At 36.8% G+C, this 18788-nt stretch overlaps 1 protein-coding gene across 1 annotated transcript in view; it reads left to right on the forward strand.

The window, feature by feature from the left end:
- The window catches only part of pappab (pregnancy-associated plasma protein A, pappalysin 1b), a 72851-nt gene that overhangs the window by 18657 nt on the left and 35406 nt on the right, over window positions 1–18788 (forward strand). Inside the window, exons 6-9 of the mRNA XM_043238202.1 lie at window positions 1048–1169; window positions 6630–7131; window positions 16161–16289; window positions 17098–17189. Of these exons, the coding sequence (XP_043094137.1) occupies window positions 1048–1169; window positions 6630–7131; window positions 16161–16289; window positions 17098–17189 (845 nt within the window). The remainder of the gene's footprint in view (window positions 1–1047; window positions 1170–6629; window positions 7132–16160; window positions 16290–17097; window positions 17190–18788) is intronic.

Here is an 18788-nt window from a genome sequence, read left to right on the forward strand (position 1 = left end):
TTAATGTTTATTCATTTTTATGTTTATTTAATGTTTATTTCTAGAAAATCATATATTAAGGACTTTAAACCCCCATTAAAACATTCTTATGTAGACTTCATAGAAATAAACATAGTCTCATCAAACTAAATCACACTAAATGGCAAGCTAACTGTTAAATAAATGTTATCTAAAGAATATACACAGTATGTTCTATAAGCCTATAAATCTTCATTTATAAGTAGACTTCAAACCTATTAGCATATTTATTGACACATCACTTAAGACTTACTGATATAAAATTCTAATTAAACTTTATTTGGAGCATTTATTTATTGCACAATGCACATTTCTTAATGTTATGCTTAAAATGTATTAATATATATAATATATCTAATATCATAATAAATAAGATCCATCGCAGGAGGTCAAACTAAAGGAAAAAAGTTGATGTTTTGAGTGTCTTTAAAGGAATTGTTCACCCAAAAATGACATTTCTGTTAATTTACTCAACCTGGAGTAGTTCCAAACCTGATATTTTGAAGAACGTTTGTAACCAGACTGTTTTGGGTCACAACTGACTTCCACAGACAGAAAAAAAATACTATGGAAGTCAATGGTGAACCAAAACAGCCTGGATACACACTTTTGTGTTCGGGAGAACAAAGAAATTCATGCAGATTTGGAACTACTTGAGGGTGAAAAAATGATGACAGAATTTTTGGGTGAATTATTCCTTTAAGGCTTGTTTCAGTAGTTAATTTTTATGTGTTTAATTATTAGTTTGTATTAGCTCGTTCCAGAAATTCTTATATAATGTAAGTACCCCAATAAAAAATAATTGTGAGATACTAAACAAGTCAAGGTCAATCATGTCAATAAAGATTAAAGTTTAGTGCAGTAATGAACATGGCGCCCACAGGTCATAGTGGGGTGAGGTTTGAGTCATGTGAATCTTTTCTCTCTTATTATCATAGAAAATGTTTTATCCATTTTAAAAGAGATCAAGAGGTTGTTATGGTGTTGCTGTGTCTAAGTTGCTACCTTGGCTGTCTGTTGATTTCCTAGAGAAGTGGGATCAGTTTGTGACAGATGTACTGAAGTTGGGGCGCTCCTACAGTATGCCTCAAACTCCTCTTCTCCAAGACCCTGCGCTCCCTCTGGCCACTGGAGCCCTCGTGAAGCAGAAGGTAAGACTCAATAATGCTGCTGAATCCTTAGCCTCAATATTATCCACAAAGCCCATAATAGATGCCTTCTTTGCTGGATGCACATTTTGAAATCAGATTTTTTTTCAAAACAGTGAAGAGAGATGTTTGTTACAGCGGCACCCTTGTAAAGATTCCATCATTTCAAATACATGTATTTATTTTAATATCATAATAAATAAGGATTGTATGATATCTGTATAATAGCATTTTTGAAATGGAAGATGTACACCTCATGTGTACCTGAAGTATACTTCCAATAATTCCACTTTAGCACAATCAAATATACCTATACTTACGATATATTTAGTTGGACCTTTTGGACCTTAGCACATATTTGGTACAAATAAAGTGCATTAAGCACAAAATTTGTTCCAGTTTAAAATATTTTATGTATACCAGTTTAGTATTCCAAAAAAACAATTCCAGTGTATTTTTATTAGGTACATCAATATGTAAATGTATGTTTAGTACATTATAACAAAATTAATTAATTTAAATTGTAGTTGTTTTTTTTCACTAGGAGATTTTAAATTTATTAAGCAGTAAAAGTTATTATTCCTCCACCATGGAACCAATGTGGTTCAAATGTTAAAGGTACATGATATGGTTTAGTGAAAACAGTAATAGAAAATTAGTTAGTTTGAAATGATGCATTGTACTGTGGAAATCAATCAGTGAGTTACACTATATAGTAAATGCACTCCAGTCCAAAATTGTAATTAAATATAATTCCTAAGCATTGTAAGAGATATGTTAATATCTGGTGTGTGAAATTATTTTAAAGCAACCAACGCTTTACTGATTGAACTTTTAAAATTTTATTGCAGTGCTGTCCACAAAATGTTCTAGAATTTAACAATAGCATAATAACTTTTTAACATGAATTCAAAATCACATTAGGTCATAATAATAAATCTCATTGCATATGATGAGACTTACAGGCCATTTAGCGGTTTTGTTAGTGGCCTACTTGAATCGTTTTAGGAGGTTTCCTGTTTGGATTTAAGCTGGCTACTCTGGCAAACTGAAAGGGACCTGTTTCTGTTGACACTTGGAAATTGTGTTCAATTGGTGAGTGCAGTTCAAAACCATTAATGTGCAGTTTTATTGAGTGGGATAAATGATTAAAGCATTGCACCCAATTCAGGTTGCCAAGTGAGGCCAATATTGGATGGAACAGCAAAGTGATCTATGAGGAGAAGAACTAAAAAGTGTGGAAAAAATTAGTCATAGGGGTTGTCGTAAATTTCGATTTTCTCATGTGTTTATTTTAAGGCTAGAAAAATGTGGACATATGGAAGAATTGGTCCATAGAGCTTTGTGCACATAAATGAATGTTTTTTACCACGGGGAATGAGTCATGTTTTCCTGCACAGTATCAATGATCTTGCCCTTGTAGTTCAACCTTTGATCTGGTATCACAGAATGAAGCCAAACTGCCATGGTAAAGCTATTCTTATCGAAATTCCAAGGCATCAATTTTCTTTTTTTTATTTCGTTATTTTATGAGGGCAAAGTATCGGTACAACCTACCCAAGCGCTGAAGAAGCTCTAGGCCCTAATGGCCATGACATATGCCCACTATTTTAGCTCAAACTGCAAAAGCTCTTGAAAAAGTGAATTGGACTTGACATTGAAATGTTGAAAACAACTTCAGAGACCTACATTCCAGAGGCCGGCTGTTTTTCTGTTTAATTACTTAATCACTTCATTTGGTTTGCTTTTAAAAATGGGTGAGTCAGACTTGTGGCGGGCAGAGCCGTAAGTGCATGCTTGTATCCCTCCAAGCCAAGTTGGCCCAGCAGTGGCTTCACGCAGTCAGCTGAGAAGGCATGCCCAGGCTTGCCATGGCCACAACGCTTTAACTATGCTTTGCACTTGGATGGCTTCCCTGGTGTACTCCATTGCCCGGGCCATCTTTCCACTGTTTACAATCGGACACAAAACCTGACTTTGACGGCCTGCAGCTGGTTTGAACCTCTGCCCTTTACCGCTCTCAGAAAATCACCTGCCTGCAGTGCTCACCTCATCCAGTGTATGCCCCCTGTCCTCAGTCATCCAGGATAAAAAAGCAATTTTTTCCTCCCATTTAAGTGTCCTTAGTTGACTTTTTGGAAACAAGCGTATTTTTGGAAACAATGCCCTTATCGTGTTGCTGGAATTCAATAAAAGAACAACACCGGCACAACAAATAAATGGATGCGAGAGTGCTGTGCAAAGTCAACTCGATTTGCTACGCAAATTACTCTGTGGTTTCTTGTGCTCATGAGAAAGATCCCACAGTTGATTGAAAACACGAAGAAGACAAGAATGAATGTGAGACACAAAACCAGGAATGCTAGGAATGACTTGTATCTCCATCCCACTCTTACCTCAACACTTCGTTTGTCTGCTGTGCCCCCTTTGCCCAGATCCTGATTGTGTCAGCGAGTTTCCAATATGACTATATATTTTTTTTGGTTTGTTTGATGTGAGTTTAGTTCATTTGATGAGATGCTTATGATATAACGTATTGGTTTATTTTGGAAAGTCCAGTTCTGCTTGATGGCTTGCTCTATTTCCGTATTTGTCCTTTTTCCATCTAATATTTCTTCTAATATTCCCTTGATCAGCAGCTGAGGTACATGGGGGATCTATGTGGGAGACATTTAGCAAAAATTTGGGCATTTGATACTGCAAAAATGCATCTAGTCTCAGAACATCCCAGTTTGTTTTGGCCATCTAATTGAGCAACAAATACCCACCCTAGAACAACGGTGATATCTGAGTCAGACATGCAAGGGAGGTTACCTAGATGTTTGGCTCAACCAAATAAACATTAACAAAACTTTTGCCCAACACTTTTTCCATTTGTCATTTAACTTGTAGTCAGACTACAAATGAAGCTTGACTGAGGTCAACCAAAATAAACGTGAAAGAAGCTTTTACCTTTTTTTCCATTCGTCATGCAACCACTCAGATCAAAAACCAGCATTTTAAAAGCAACAGTGGCTGCAAAAAGGAATGCTTAAGCCACACTTAAAATGTATAAATGTCATCAAAGTAAAGGAAAGATTTTTATTTAGAAAATGTTTTCCTTTTTCTTGTTGGTTTTATGCATTTTTTTCATCACAAGATGAACAGGCATACAGAATACATGCACATACATTTTAGACAGGATCAGAAACAAAGTAAAAAGAAAGAAATACATAATGGCAGAACTAAAATTAAACTACAATTTTATACCTTATGGATCGCCGTGATTTTGGCAAGTAAGACATGATCCTGGATCAATACTTTTGGTGATCATGGATCAATATTACTGTCCAAAAACATAGACTTAGATCCCAGTCCCTATCCTAACCTTACCCAAAATGTATTTTTAAAATCAGTTGGAAAAAATGATAGCCGATTAACAAGGGTGTAGAAGCACCTAATCTTGATCGTTAGTTTAAAACAGATATTTCCTGAAAAATTATGCCTAAAATTTAATTGATTGATTGGAATGTTGTTCCAGGATCAACACTTGGTAAGTGTGAAATCACACTTACCATGCTTTATACACATTTTAGTTCAATAGAGTTTTTTTTCAGTTAAAATTAAGATAAGAAAGTAATGGGAGACTTTCTGGTTGTGATTCATTAGTTTTAAGCCAGGGTCATTCTACAGGAGTTTTAGGACGATTTATATTATCTTGTCGAGGACCTTGGTCAGTTTTGTGGTTGCACATTGGTTATTGGGAAAGTAATGATGTCATTGTGATCATCCTGATATAAAAAGGCCTGATATGATCGGTGAGGCCCTAGTTTGTGTGCAAGCAGGTCGGGAGATGCAAAATTGAATCTCATATTACCAGTTAATCCAAACAAACTCTGATCCGACTGAGGTCATCATTGAGATTCTTTTCTCTGATTCTCGGGAGGAGAAAATTTGGGGATAAATCGGCCAAAAATCTTGTAGAGTGTGCCTGGCTTTACTGAAACATGCTCTTAGTTAATGTGATGAGCTACACCTGTGATTACTCTGCTAGGAAACGTTTAAACTTGAGGAGAACTGACTTCATTCATCCACTAAAATCATTTCAACACCAGTTGGTTAAAAGTCATTGCCAAAAAGGTCCAGGAAAATGAGGCTAATTCTAAGAAAAATTCTAGCATCATATATTTTCAGGTGCCATTTGTTATTTTCATAGCCAATGCATTCACACTTATTTAAGGTCCAAATTGTACTGTTTGCATCTTTTTAGTGGCATTTTAAATAATGTAAGAGCTTATCCAGAAATATTTTTGTAAATATTTTAGAAATATTCATTTAGAAATATTTAAGCCATCTTTACTCTTTAAGCCAACAAACATGGATGGAATTAAATTAATAATGCTCTACAGTTACAATATAAGTTTCTAATTATGTTTACTTGGTATAGCTGCAAGCATGTAGCCGTTGGCCACTGCTGTAGGTCTCATTTAAGCCCATTTTCCTTCAGAGGTTCAGTGGGGCCTCCCTGTCAAGCTCACCCCCTCTCTGGGCCCCTCCCCCTTCAGCTGCCTCACAATGACCTCTTGAAAGTTTTTAAAAAGAAAACTGGGCCCAGGGCCAGAATTCTCCCCATGCCATCTTACTGAAGAACATCATTTGGCACTCTTAGAAACTGTTTGTTTGTTTGTTTTTGAAATGCCATTAATTAATCCAAGAACCCAATAATTGATTGTAACAAGTCACTGAAATTGATATCGCTTAGGATATTTTTGTATGTTCATCTGTAAATAAATAATAGTGATTAATAAGGCAAACATGGATATTACTGTTGGTCATACTTGGGTTTAAGGATTTATTCACATTGCAGTACCCTGGTAAGGACACTAGGATTCTGGTGGCATTAATATACCCCTCTCAGTTTAAAACAGTCTTTGTTTTCATCTTTTGCTGTCCTCCTTAGGTCCACCAAAAACAGAAGGATTCTGTAGAAGGTTTCACTCATTGAGAGTAATGTGTTTGTGAATTACACATAAACTCGGCTGTATTTTTTCTGATTCACTGAAAAAACAAAAAATGGATTCATAGTCATTTGTGTGTGAATGGAATGCTGTGAAATGTATACATTTTCCTGTTTTCTTTCTCCAAACCCTAGTTATAAACTTCTGCAATGAATTCAGGATAACTCGAAATACCCAACCAATCATGAATTTCAGAGAAGTAGTATCCAATTTCAAAGTGCTTGTTACAATCTGTAAAAATGGTGGGCCTATTGAACATCCATTATTTCTTTTTGGCAACATTTCTATTGCTCATACTTTGGTTTTAAGGGTTTTCAACCGCATAGCAATACCCTGTCAAGCACGCTAACATACACTGATGGCAGCATCAATATACCCTTCTCATTTTCATAACCTCACATTATATAAGCGGAAATAAGTTTGGAACATGTTGACTAAAGAAACGATTCTTTGCCGTTTTGTTTAGGCCCACCAGACGTAGAGCAGGCCTGTGAAGCGAGCGTCAGCACTTGGAGTCCGAACGCTGGCCTGGACTCCAGTAGTGTTGGCTCAGCGTCTTGCCCACCCCAGGGCTGTATGCTGCAGCTTGAGTTTGCCTATCCGCTGGTGCCCGACTCCCTCACTGTTTGGGTCACCTTCTTCTCTCCGGAGGAGTCTGGACTGCCTGCAATCCACGACATCCTTCTGCTGACCCTCAGTGGTAACAACTTCTCGCTGGGCCCACAGTACGTGTTCTGTGACACACCGTTGACCCTTAAGCTAGAAGTGAAAGAAGAGGTGTATGGAGTGCAGTTCTTCACCATGGAGCAGCACTTGGAAATTGACGCCACATTGCTTGCCTCAAAGCCAGACAATCCTCTGTGCCGGTCGTGTCATCCTCTGCACTATAGACTGATTCGACAGCCATCGTTCACACATTCACCACATGGGCTGATCCTTCAGGAACCCACTTTGAGATATGTGGACAGGTAAGTGCATATATTATTTATAACTACTATACTGTTACCTTAAACAAAATACAACTGAGAAACTGAAACTTCTTCTGTCTTCTGTGCTTCCCATAATTTGAGTTTGACATGAGAGAATACACTGTCTGTATTTAGTTTTTTGGTTTTTTTACTTCAACGCTAGGTTGCTGCATCATAATCATTTGGCACTTGTAGATTTTGAAAGAGAATGCACATATTGGTCAAAATACATAGACCAGTCACTGGACGACTGTATTGTTAATCATTTTATTGATGTATCGGTTCTTATCAATGTATCATTATGGCCCCTAGTAAGGATGAAATAAATATCTAGGAAAACCTAGATGTATGAACACTAAAAGAGGCTCTGAAAAGTTTTCTTTTGCGTGTCAACAGGGCTGCCAACATAAACAAATAATGGCTGAATGTGCTAACGCTATTCAAGACATTTCTAGAAACACTGGCACATGAAGTTTTAGCTTTTGCCATGTGTTGATGTGCTTTGACGCTGTATGAATGTCTCTTAGGTACTATGTGTGAGGTCTTCAAACATATCCTTTACTCCTGGGCTGGGGGTTCAGGTCAGCTCGAAGAATTTCACAGCCAGCTTGTTGTCATCTGAGAGATAGATGCTGAAGTGCTCCCAGGCAGTTTAACTTCATGGGATACTCATAAATTCTGAGTGGCCACAAAACAGTTGGAGAGTGTTTGAAGAGCCTCTGCCTCTTTGGTAACAGCAGAAACAGAAAGATTGTCAGATTAATAAACCGACAGATAGACTCCAGCTAGATAGATAGGACTACACATTTTATTATATATATTTTTGATTCACTACAAATAATCAATGTATAGGAGTCAGTTGGTTATGAATTGCTTCATTTAATATTTCAATATATTTCAGATTAATGGCCAGCGTTTCCCCTTTTTTTCTTTATTATTCTTTAAACATTAGTTGTGAACCTCCACAATAAATTCAGGATCATTTCGTGGAATAAATAAATTTGACTTTTTAAAATCTCTACAAATGTTTTTTTTGTCAGGGAAATGTGCCTATTATTAATAGGACATTAATGAAGACTTTAGTCATTTATTAGACAGGCACTGTGTGTGCTTCCTTTTGTTCACTTTTTTGTGTTGGACTTTTTTTTTTTTTCCAGTGCTTCTGAATGCTGGGCCCTCCAACAGAACAAGACCACACCTCAGTTGGCGGGCTGCCAGTAATGTGTACATTAGCTTTCACAAAGAATCTACTCAGTGCATATAAACAAGACCCAGTGTGAACCCGCTGAACTTCAGTGTCCTCACACTGGGCTGTTTTGGGTGTCTTTTCTTGTTTCCAAAAAGTTGGCTGACAAGTGAAACTACAGTAAATACAGTGACAGCTGCAGCAGCAGTACGTTAGGAAAAGACATGCAGATCTTTTCATCTTAACACTGAAATATCTGCATATTTTTAAATATATATAATATTTAGAATCGAAAAAAGTCTTAACAAATCTTTGCAGAACTAAAGTAGTATTTATACTGACATATCCAAACATACATTAAAGCAGTGTTTAGTTTGTAGTAGCACAGTCCAAGTTGTGTTAGCAAGGTATCCAGATCCAGCCAAAAGCTTAATCTGCTCAGATAATGTGGTTTTTAATTGAAAAGGCTTGTTTCATGTATTAATGCTGCACAGCTGTATTCACCAGATGGTGAGAAAATGTATCAATGTATCAGCAGGCTTGTACCTCTCTGGGATCACCAAAAAAACTCCCAGAAATTCATAAACGGAGAGGGAAAGTGCTGTTGAGAAAGCTGTTGTGAGGAGTAATACTAGATATTTCAGAAAGACTTCTACTTCAGCTAAAGGCTAAATCCAGGAAATTCATTATTCAGTATCAGCACAAGCGATTCCTTGAGTTAGGCTTCCTTATGGAAATTTTACAGTAACTTCTAGATCTCATAATTTTTTGAGTACTGTTGTTTTATTATTGCACTGAGGCTAGTCTAAAGGAATTTATTGCAGTATTTGGAGTCAGTATGAGCAACTGCAATGCCTGGGGTCAGTCGAAGAAACTGTGTTGTGTTGCTCCTAAATCATACATTATTTGATCTTATTTATATTTAACTTGTCACCAAAGTGGTGCCATTGGTTGTTTTTGTTGTCATTGTGACACCATCATTTACCACAAAATGTATATTGCTTTCATTGAGTTTTATTTAGTGGTATAGTTTCTATGTTTTGTATGTGTTTTGTATGAAAAGAGAAGTGTAAAAATTTAAATATAACATAATATATAAATCAGAATAAAAATCTTTAAAATTATAAACTACAATATAAATGATGCGTTTTTAAATTCGATTTCATCCAAATATAGTTAATATTATTACAATTGAATATTTTATAATGATATTACAATTTAGTTTCACATGATCTAACATGCTAATATGATATTTGAAATAGAAATATTCTTTGAATATTTAATAAGTTACTATATAAAATATATAAAAAGTTAAACTGTAAGCTGCAATTTAGTTATATACATGGACTTGTTTCTCAAAGACTCCTAGGAAATGTTACTAAACGAATTTGATGAGAATGACTAAACTTGTTTTTAAACTTGTTATTTTGTCCTATTGTTATTGTTATCTGTTTTTCTCACTTCGTCTCCCTTTCAGTCCTCAATGTGGGTGGCCTTTCCTGATCCTTCATCGCTTTGTGACAATTAGCTAGAGATCGTTTTCATATCGTCCAGGAAAACAAGGGCCATAAAATGTTTTGTCAGCTCCAGAGTGGCGCAAAATTACATGGCCATTTCATCCTCCAGGTGCAGGCCTAGTTCAGCTCCAATAGAGGCAGGCAATCACTCATTGTGACCAGTGAAAGCAGCCCCAATCAAAGTGGTGTCTGGCTAAAAGAGGCAGGCTTCCTAATGAGAGCTCTTCAGTGTAGCAGGGGAATGTGCTATAATATCGGATCTCAGCCAAAGAACAGCCGCTATAGATCACTTCTGCTACAGTATGGAGAGTGATTAAGCAGCATGGCCTCTGAGAACCTCCATGCTGCTTCACACACCCCTGTTTTCATTTGCAGATTTATCAATATGATTATGTCACAGGCCAACAAGACAAAGTGTTGTAAAAGAACACATTCGACCCACAAATCAGTGCTGTGTGTTGTAACCATGCACAGAATATGCAATTTTATCTTTGTCTTGTGCATTTAACACTAGAACCGCAGAGGGTCGCTGCCCAAAACCGCTAGTAAAATAGTGATTAAATTATCATTACAAGAATAAAAACAAGGAATTAAAAAAAATAAGAATGAAATTATAGAGAAATTGATTTAAAATTAATTTAAAAACAGTTAATAGAATGATTACACATGAAAATGCAGTCGGTTCGGACATAGCACAGTCATCATTCAACAACAATGCACAGCCAAACAGATGAGTTTTGAGTCTGGATGTGGTTAACGTTTTAGCACATCTGATCTCTTCTGGAAGCTGGTTCTAACTATGGACGGCATATTAGCTAAAAGTGGACTCTCCTTGATCACAATGATTTGAGTGCTCCGTTTTATATTCAGTGAGCATATCTGCATTGTATTTAGGCCCTGTGGCATTGAGTGATTTATAAACAAGTACTCATTCCTAATCAATCTTACATGTAACTGGAAACCAGTGTAAGGACCTGAGGACTGGGGTGGCATGCTCAGATCTTCTGGTTCTAGTCAGAATCCTGGTAGCAGGGTTCTGGATGATCTGCAGCTGTCTAATGGTCTTCTTATGAAGGCTGGTGGGGACGACTACTGTAGCACACCCTGCTAGTGATAAAGGCATAAAAAAGCTTCTCCAAGTCTTGATTGGAAACAAAGCATCTAATTCTAGCAATGTTGAGATGAGATTTCGTCACTGATTTGACATAACTACTGAAACTAAGGTCTGTCAAAATCACACAGAGATTCTTGATGTGACGTGATTTTTTGTTGTTTGACCCCTAGATTCAAGGTATGCACTCACCTTGAAAACTTCAAATTTGTTTCCAAAAGCAATGACTTCAGTTTTTCAGTTCTTCTTGTTTAACTGAAGAAAATTCTGGCACATCCGACTGTTAATTTCATCAATGCATTGGCAGAGGGAGTCAGTGGAGCTGTAGTCATTTGGAGATAAGTCTAGGTAAATTTGGATCCCATCAGTATAGCTGTGATAGGCAATTTGGATGCTTCTCATTATCTGACTTAGTGGGAGAATATCCAGTCTAAACAACATTGGTGCAAGAATTGAACCTTGTGGGACTCCGCAATGTCATGGACTTTTGCTATCCTATACTCACATAATAACCTCTCTCTTCTAAGTAAGACCTGAACCATTTGAGTACCATTCCAGAAAGCCTGACCCAGTTTTCCAGTCTCTCGAAAAGCATGTTGTGATCAACAGTGTCAAACTGTAATACAATGTCATTAATCAATATAGGCTTATTATTATAACACATGCTATTTAAATTATTAAAATAGCATATATAGCCTATTGAGCAATAATTATTCACCACAATGCAAGATGCGATGACAAATTACACAGCTTCTCCTAATGAATTATTAATTTGTTTAGTTATATAATTTCTAATTTGAATAAGAGAACAACAACAATAAACTAATGGTAATCAAAAAAATGGTTTTATTCATTAGCCTACGTCTCCGTTTTTTTTTCCTTCAGGAAACGGGCCGACTATAATTACAAATAGCAACACAGAAATGAAAAATAAACAATAGATATGGCATAACAAAATTAAATAATGAATCCAAATGTTGAACAATTACGAGTAACGTTAAGATAAAACAAAAATATGATACTTGATCGCTGTCAGATGAGCCATCAGATACTGAGCCAACCTAGGACACATTATTTATCTCTCCACCATAGCTCATGGTATTTAGTGCTTCTTATAGCTCTTCAGCATCTGTAAATCGAATTAATTTACTCATATTGTCTTTATTTGATAAACTGATAACGTCTAGTACATTGAGTGAAATGTGTTGCCTAGCAATGAATATATATAAATTATATAGTGAGTAAATTTGACCTGCATGACCCTTATAGGTATAAATGCCTATTGATCTGCTTTTATCTAAACAATTTTTAACAAATTTTAAATTTTAAATTACATCATTTTAGTAAAAGTCAATAACTGGGTGACTTGAATGTTTTGTACATTTGAATTACAGCAACTGGCTTTTTTTTTTCATACAACAACAATTCATAGTCACCGCAAACAAAAACTTTTATTTTGAAGGACAGGGGGAAATGTATGTAATTCTTTGTTGAATAATTGCTTTAAAGCTGTGAAAAACATGCTTGCTGTCATGACTTCAGAATAGTATCCATTCACAAGCAAGGCATTCTGGGTTAGACATCTGTGTTTGTGCAGTGTCTCTTTGTTTTCCTGTAGTAATCTGAAGAGATTACGTATTACCTACTTGAAGGTCAACGTTGCGAGAATTTCACATTTTCCCCCAGAGCTGTCATGGATTCCAGCGGCGTGTTTCTCTTTCATTCATAGAGCATATAGTAAGCAGCACTTGATGGATCTCTTGGGTTGAGTTGCGGTCTGACCAAACATCTGTGGTTCGGTAAATTATATGATTGAGGTTGTGTTGTTGTTTTATTTAGCCATGTGAAATCTGATTTTGATTTTAAACGACAAATTATTTCCACTCCTTTGAAGTAATTAAGTTTTTAGATCATCTTTCTCCTCCTAAACACTTCAAGCAGCGAGCAGCTGCACAGAGGACTTGGCATTATGAGATGCATCCCTTTGATTTCTTTTGAAGGTATACAGCGAATACTATAATATGATTTTTCCAACATCTGGGCTGAAAGAGAGGAGTAACTTAAAAAAAAAACTGAGGAGGATGAGTGTGCTCCTCTATAGAGCTCCATTACAAGCAACAGAAAAGACGGACTTGTATATCTCACTCTTCTGCTAGTTTGTTTCCAAGTCCAGCTGCATTTAAGTGCAGTATATAGAAAATATAAGAATATAGCAAAAAAAAATGTATATACGTGTAAAGATTTTCAAGATATCTACTGTATGTGAGTGTCTTTATATATAATATATATATATATATATATATATATATATATATATATATATATATATATATACACACGATTAATCGTTTTACAGAACTGATATATCATATATATAATACAAAAACAACATTTTTTAATCCAAAAATACATTCTGTGTTAACGGCCCCTTATAAATCATGAACTCATAGAGTAGTTTGGGAAAGAAAAGAAACTATGGAGAGATGAAAACCTACAAGTGTTGATAGAAACCAACCCATTATGATTTCAGGAAGTGAAACCAGTCATATTTATACCCGGAGATTTTAGCTGCTTTAGTGTCTGGTTACCGTCTTGCTTAACTAGCCGTGTGCTTCCTGAACATTGTCAGTGCCGCACGCTCCCACCCTATTGACTTAAGCACTGCAATGTTTTCCCACACTACTGCGGGGTATCCCGCACGGGAATAGTGATGATGTCATGAGCTTCCACAAATTCCAGCACAGCGGCTCAAAAAACGTTGTTATCAACCCGAAAACACGAAGACGGGAAGGTGCTGTGACACACATTACTCATCTGCGACTGTGGAATTTCATTTGAGCGCTTTCTTCTTGTACTGTGCCTTTATATGCAGACTGACTTATAAAAAGTTTTATATCTGCGGGTTTCTTTTTAAGAATGATCGTCTCTGAGCGTTTTTAGTATTGCACAAAAGCTCCAATAAATTATTATGATTTCACAAACAAACAGCCTTGCCGCAAATTCGTAATGTAGCCACAAGACATTGATGGCTAAATTGATACTTAGTCGATTCAACGAGCAAAATATCCTTTCCTCGTTGTGGAAGCCAAGCCAACGGTCTACCTCAGGAGTCACTGTGGCTGTTAAGGATAGCAGCAGTACTCTTTTAGCTTTGCTCTGCCTCTCCACAACAAACATGTCTTAGAAAAACACAGCCACAAGACCACATTGCGGGCCAAGATCTTCCAGCTCTTGCCTTTGGGGGTTGGCTCAGACTCCGCGTGCAGTTCTAGCAAAGTGTCCTCTGGCACTCGGCAGTTCTCACACCACTGAGGCTCTCTGACCCATATTTGACTGTTTGGGAAGTCTGCAGCTGGAGGAGCTTGTGGGGTTTTAAAGCCTCATGGTGGAGCTGATTGAGTCGAGTATACCTGAACCAGCTGTGAGGCTTTCCGCAAACTGCGCGATCCCTCCAAGTTTGTATTCCTGCAGGCGGAAAGTTAAAGCGGTGTAAAGGATCTGAGAAGCACATGTGCAGACAGAGGTTTAAGGCTTGATCTGAGTCGCGATTAAAATGTTTTCGTTAACCCGAGCCCCATAAGCGGCTGGGTCCACAACAGGAAGATATTTGGTAACACTTTATTATTTTGATGGTCCCTTGTGAACATTCTGTTGACAATAAGTAATCTTGCACCTACGTGTCAACTAACTTTCATTAGAGTATAAGTAGACTGTCTGATTAATATCTGCTAACTATTCTAACCTCAACCCTACCGGTCTACTAATAGTCTACTATAACTCTAATGAAGGTTAGTTGACATGTAGGTGCAAAGTTACTTATTGTCACCAGAATGTTCATAAGAGACCATCAATAAAAAGTGAAACCAGATATTTTATTTTTTTCTCTTTTTTTAGGAGTTAAGGACTAGTAATGCAGACAGATGGGTGTATTGTCCGGCGTACCTCCCCCTCCCGACTGATCCTGCTCTCCCTCCACCTCCGTTCTCCGTTCGCTCTATTCTTGGCATTTCATTGTGCGGTGAAGATTAATAGAATGAGAGCGGAAATGCATTTTATATGTGACGAGGGGGTCTTGGGTCATTTGGGTGGTCCGTGCGGTGCTGTGCTGAGTTTAGTGGCCTGATCCAGGCACAGATGATGACTAGAGCTTTACTTTGCTGAGTCTTGCGCTTCATGTACCTGAGGGGTTGTATTACAGTCATGACGAGTGCTGAGAGCTCAGAGTGCGTACAGCACGCTTTGTACTCTACGCAGAGTCACATTACAATAGCCATCCTTTCTTAGCATCTAATTGTTGGTGCTTGAAGATGAAAGGGGACAGTTTGTTTCGCACGAAATCCTTTAAATTAAATGCACTGAGTGGTTATCGCCTACAACCACAACTGTCTCATAACCACTCGTTCCCAAGCAATTTTCCTTCTCTCAGTTGTAAATATTTAAACAGTGTTAACTGATAAATCTAAGCAGGCATGAAGTCTTTTCTTTATACTAAGTTTTGGGATGTATGTTTGTGATATGGACGTGGTATAGAAACACTATAGTGCACATTCATCTGAAGACATGAACAGGTGCCCATCTAAAGCATTTATATAATAAGTACTAATAGTAAGCACGTGCGCAATGTATTTGTTAGCTATTGTCTGTTTGCCAGCAGTACACTAACTTGTAGTAATTTATTTTTTCTCTAATAAAACAGTTGAAAACCTATTGTAACACATGTACCCTTCCAATCCAATTCGGGATTTAAGATTCTTAAAATTTATGTATGTATTTGTATGTTTTTGAAAGTCTCTTTTTCTCACCAAGGCTGCATTTTTTAAAGATACATTTAGAAATGTTTTATTAAATGTATTATTGTTATTTTTTTTTATCATGAATTAAATAGTTGTGCTTTTTCATTTCATAAAAAATAGTTATTTTTTCATGGACTCTTTGATTACTAGAAAGTTTTAAACAACAGTTTTACAGTTCCCTTTTTTACATTATATATTTTATGTTCACTCTGGGTAATTTAATGTGTCCTTGCTGTGTAAATATGTTCTTACTGACCTCAAATCTTTGCATGGTAAAGACCAACAACCTTTTAATTAACTACATTTTTAGAAGTGCTTTAGGATTGGGGGGCCGGGGGTGGGGTGGTCTCTAAACCACCCATAACTTACATCCTCCACAAAAGTAAAAAAATATATTAATAGCCCTTGTTTATGTCTTCCAGGGACTTAAAGTCTGACGAGACGTACACCTACCATGTGCTGACAGTGTCTAGGAGAGCGGAGAGTGAACCATCTCCTCCTCTCTCTCACCAGTTGGGCTCACCCTACTGTGGAGATGGACTCATCCAAAAGTGAGTTCACTCTCTAAACCACTGCTCTCAGGTTCAATTCCTGGATGGCCACAGCTCTGCAGAGCTCCAAACACACCTGCTTGGAAGTGCCTAGTAATCCTGAAGACCTTGATTTGCTTGATCAGGTGTGTTTGATTAGGGGTGGATTAGCTAAACTGTGCAGAGATGTGGCATTCCAGGAGCTGAATTTGGGACCAGTTCTCTAAACTCTCACTGCATTCACTATAAATCTGAAATAAAACTGAAATGGAAATGTACATATCGTTGAGGTTTACCACAACCACTGTGGGTGATTTAATGATTCACTCAGTTCACAATGCAATGTGATTCAAGACACTGATTTCATGATATGATTTTCTCGTGATTTTTTTTCACTCTCTGTCAGATTCACTTTCTGACAGCAGGTGGCACTTATAGAAGAGCAGCACTTATAGAAGGTTGCAGCTGTAAACAAAGCTGCTTTAATACACATTACACAGAGAAGGAAATAAAATACCTTCTAAACCTTGCTAAAGACCTTATATATTTATATAAAGTTCTACCACCAAATGTATCGCAATTCATTTAACAACTCCTCTGATTTGAAACGTCAAGTATTTGATTTCAGCCAGCTCGAGATGCATCATTGCATCCCTAGAAAATCGGTAATGTGTTTTGATCAAAACAATCTGAAATATACATGATTGGATGAACAGAATGGCTCATTGGATCGTCTTTGTCTTCCAGGAACAGATATCCATTAGCTGACTGGAAAAGTATGAACTTTGCTTTATTTCTGTCTATTTTGCTAACAGTTGTTGCCTTTCAGATATCTTGGAGAGCAATGTGACGACATGAACTATGCTAACGGAGATGGCTGTTCAAACCAGTGCAAGAAAGAGCCGTTGTTCAACTGTGTTGGTATGTGATCATCATCCATAGCTAGAAATATTTTTTTCTAGAAAGCCTTTTGTCATTCAAAATCACATATGTATTTCTTTTTCTAAAGAAAGTTTAAGCCTGTTTCTCACACAAAGCTATTGTGTGATTTCAGGAAAAAGTTTATTTTGCTTGGCAGACATGGTCAGACATCGTATAAAAACCATAGACACTAAAGAGTCTTTATGCAGCTCTTTTTTCATACAATCAATAACATACATAATGCATAATGCTGCATAATGATTGCTCATTTTGTGTGAGGCAGAAAAAATATATAATACAAGCAGTTAATAAATAAGGACAGAATTTTCATTTTTGGTTGAATAGCAATATTTGAACAAGAACGTACACTAAACTAAAGGCATATAAAGTGTAGCATCAGTTTGATTGATGTTTTGCTCCAGCAGCATTTAGCTGTATTGCTCATTACTTCTCAGCGCTCTATTGATGTCAGTTCTGCCCGGTTGCCCAGCCATCAATCTCATGGCTTCAGCCTGTCATCAGTGTCACACGGTGTCCTACACTGACAATGTGTGAAAGACCAAGAAAGTTCTGTTGTACTGTCCCTTTATAGCACAAAATTTGTCAGCTGGTTGTGATGTTAATGGAGTGCTTTAAGTTGTGAGCTAATCAGTTCTGTCAAAACAATTGGCCATATAATTGGACCCTCTTAAGGACATTTAAGCCCCCTCACAAAAGACTTTACTCTTTGCTGTAGAGCTCTAAGATCTGCCTAACGAGCACTAGCAAACCTTTGTGGCACTTCTTCCTGTTAGCAGTAATGCAACAATCCCCTTTTCTTCTAAACGTGTGGACGGAAAGCTTGAGTAGAGTAAAAAAAGACAGAGAGAAGAATAGGAGGCAGCAAAGAAGAACAGATAAGAAGGGCTTTTTGAAGTTCGCTGTTGAATGTAGCCAACATTCATCTAACTGAAGTCTTGTCTGACCTCTAGGACACCTCTGGAAGTCTGAGGTTGCACTAGTACACGACAGTGCTTAATTGGCAGTTCCGCTTTTTTTTTGGAGTAGGTTCAATGAGTTTATCCTTCGCTGCCTTAAAGGAACAGTCCACACAAAAGTGCAGGAGAAAAAAAAAGAGAAAAAGTGTCATAAAGAAGTCCACGTCTTTCCATGACAGTGCACACTTTAATTACATGGCGTAGCCTATGACAGTGTCCTCAAAAATCAAGAATTACCCTTGATGAGTTTTTGTACTGTACATAGTTTGTATGATATATAAAACGATCAAAAGGGTGTTTTTACAGTACCACAGAAAAAACATGTTGGAATAGTAACTGTGAATAGTTCTTAAAATATAAAGTGTTTAAAATATAATAGTTTTATTTGAATAGTTTTTTTTTGTTCTTGTGAAGAATATTTTAATAATCTAAAGAAACATTTTTCACTGCAAAGAATCATTAGTGCAGTGGAAGGTTCTTAATGGAACTGGTTTTATTTGTGTAGTTAAGCAATATTGCACACGCACATTTGTTTCTTTTATCAGCACAATTGAAAATATTGATTTGTTTGCAACAGACAAGTTAATACTAATTAATATTAATTAAATAATAAAATTAAATA

The sequence above is a fragment of the Puntigrus tetrazona genome, chromosome 5 (assembly GCF_018831695.1).
Source record: "Puntigrus tetrazona isolate hp1 chromosome 5, ASM1883169v1, whole genome shotgun sequence".
NCBI lineage: Eukaryota > Metazoa > Chordata > Actinopteri > Cypriniformes > Cyprinidae > Puntigrus > Puntigrus tetrazona.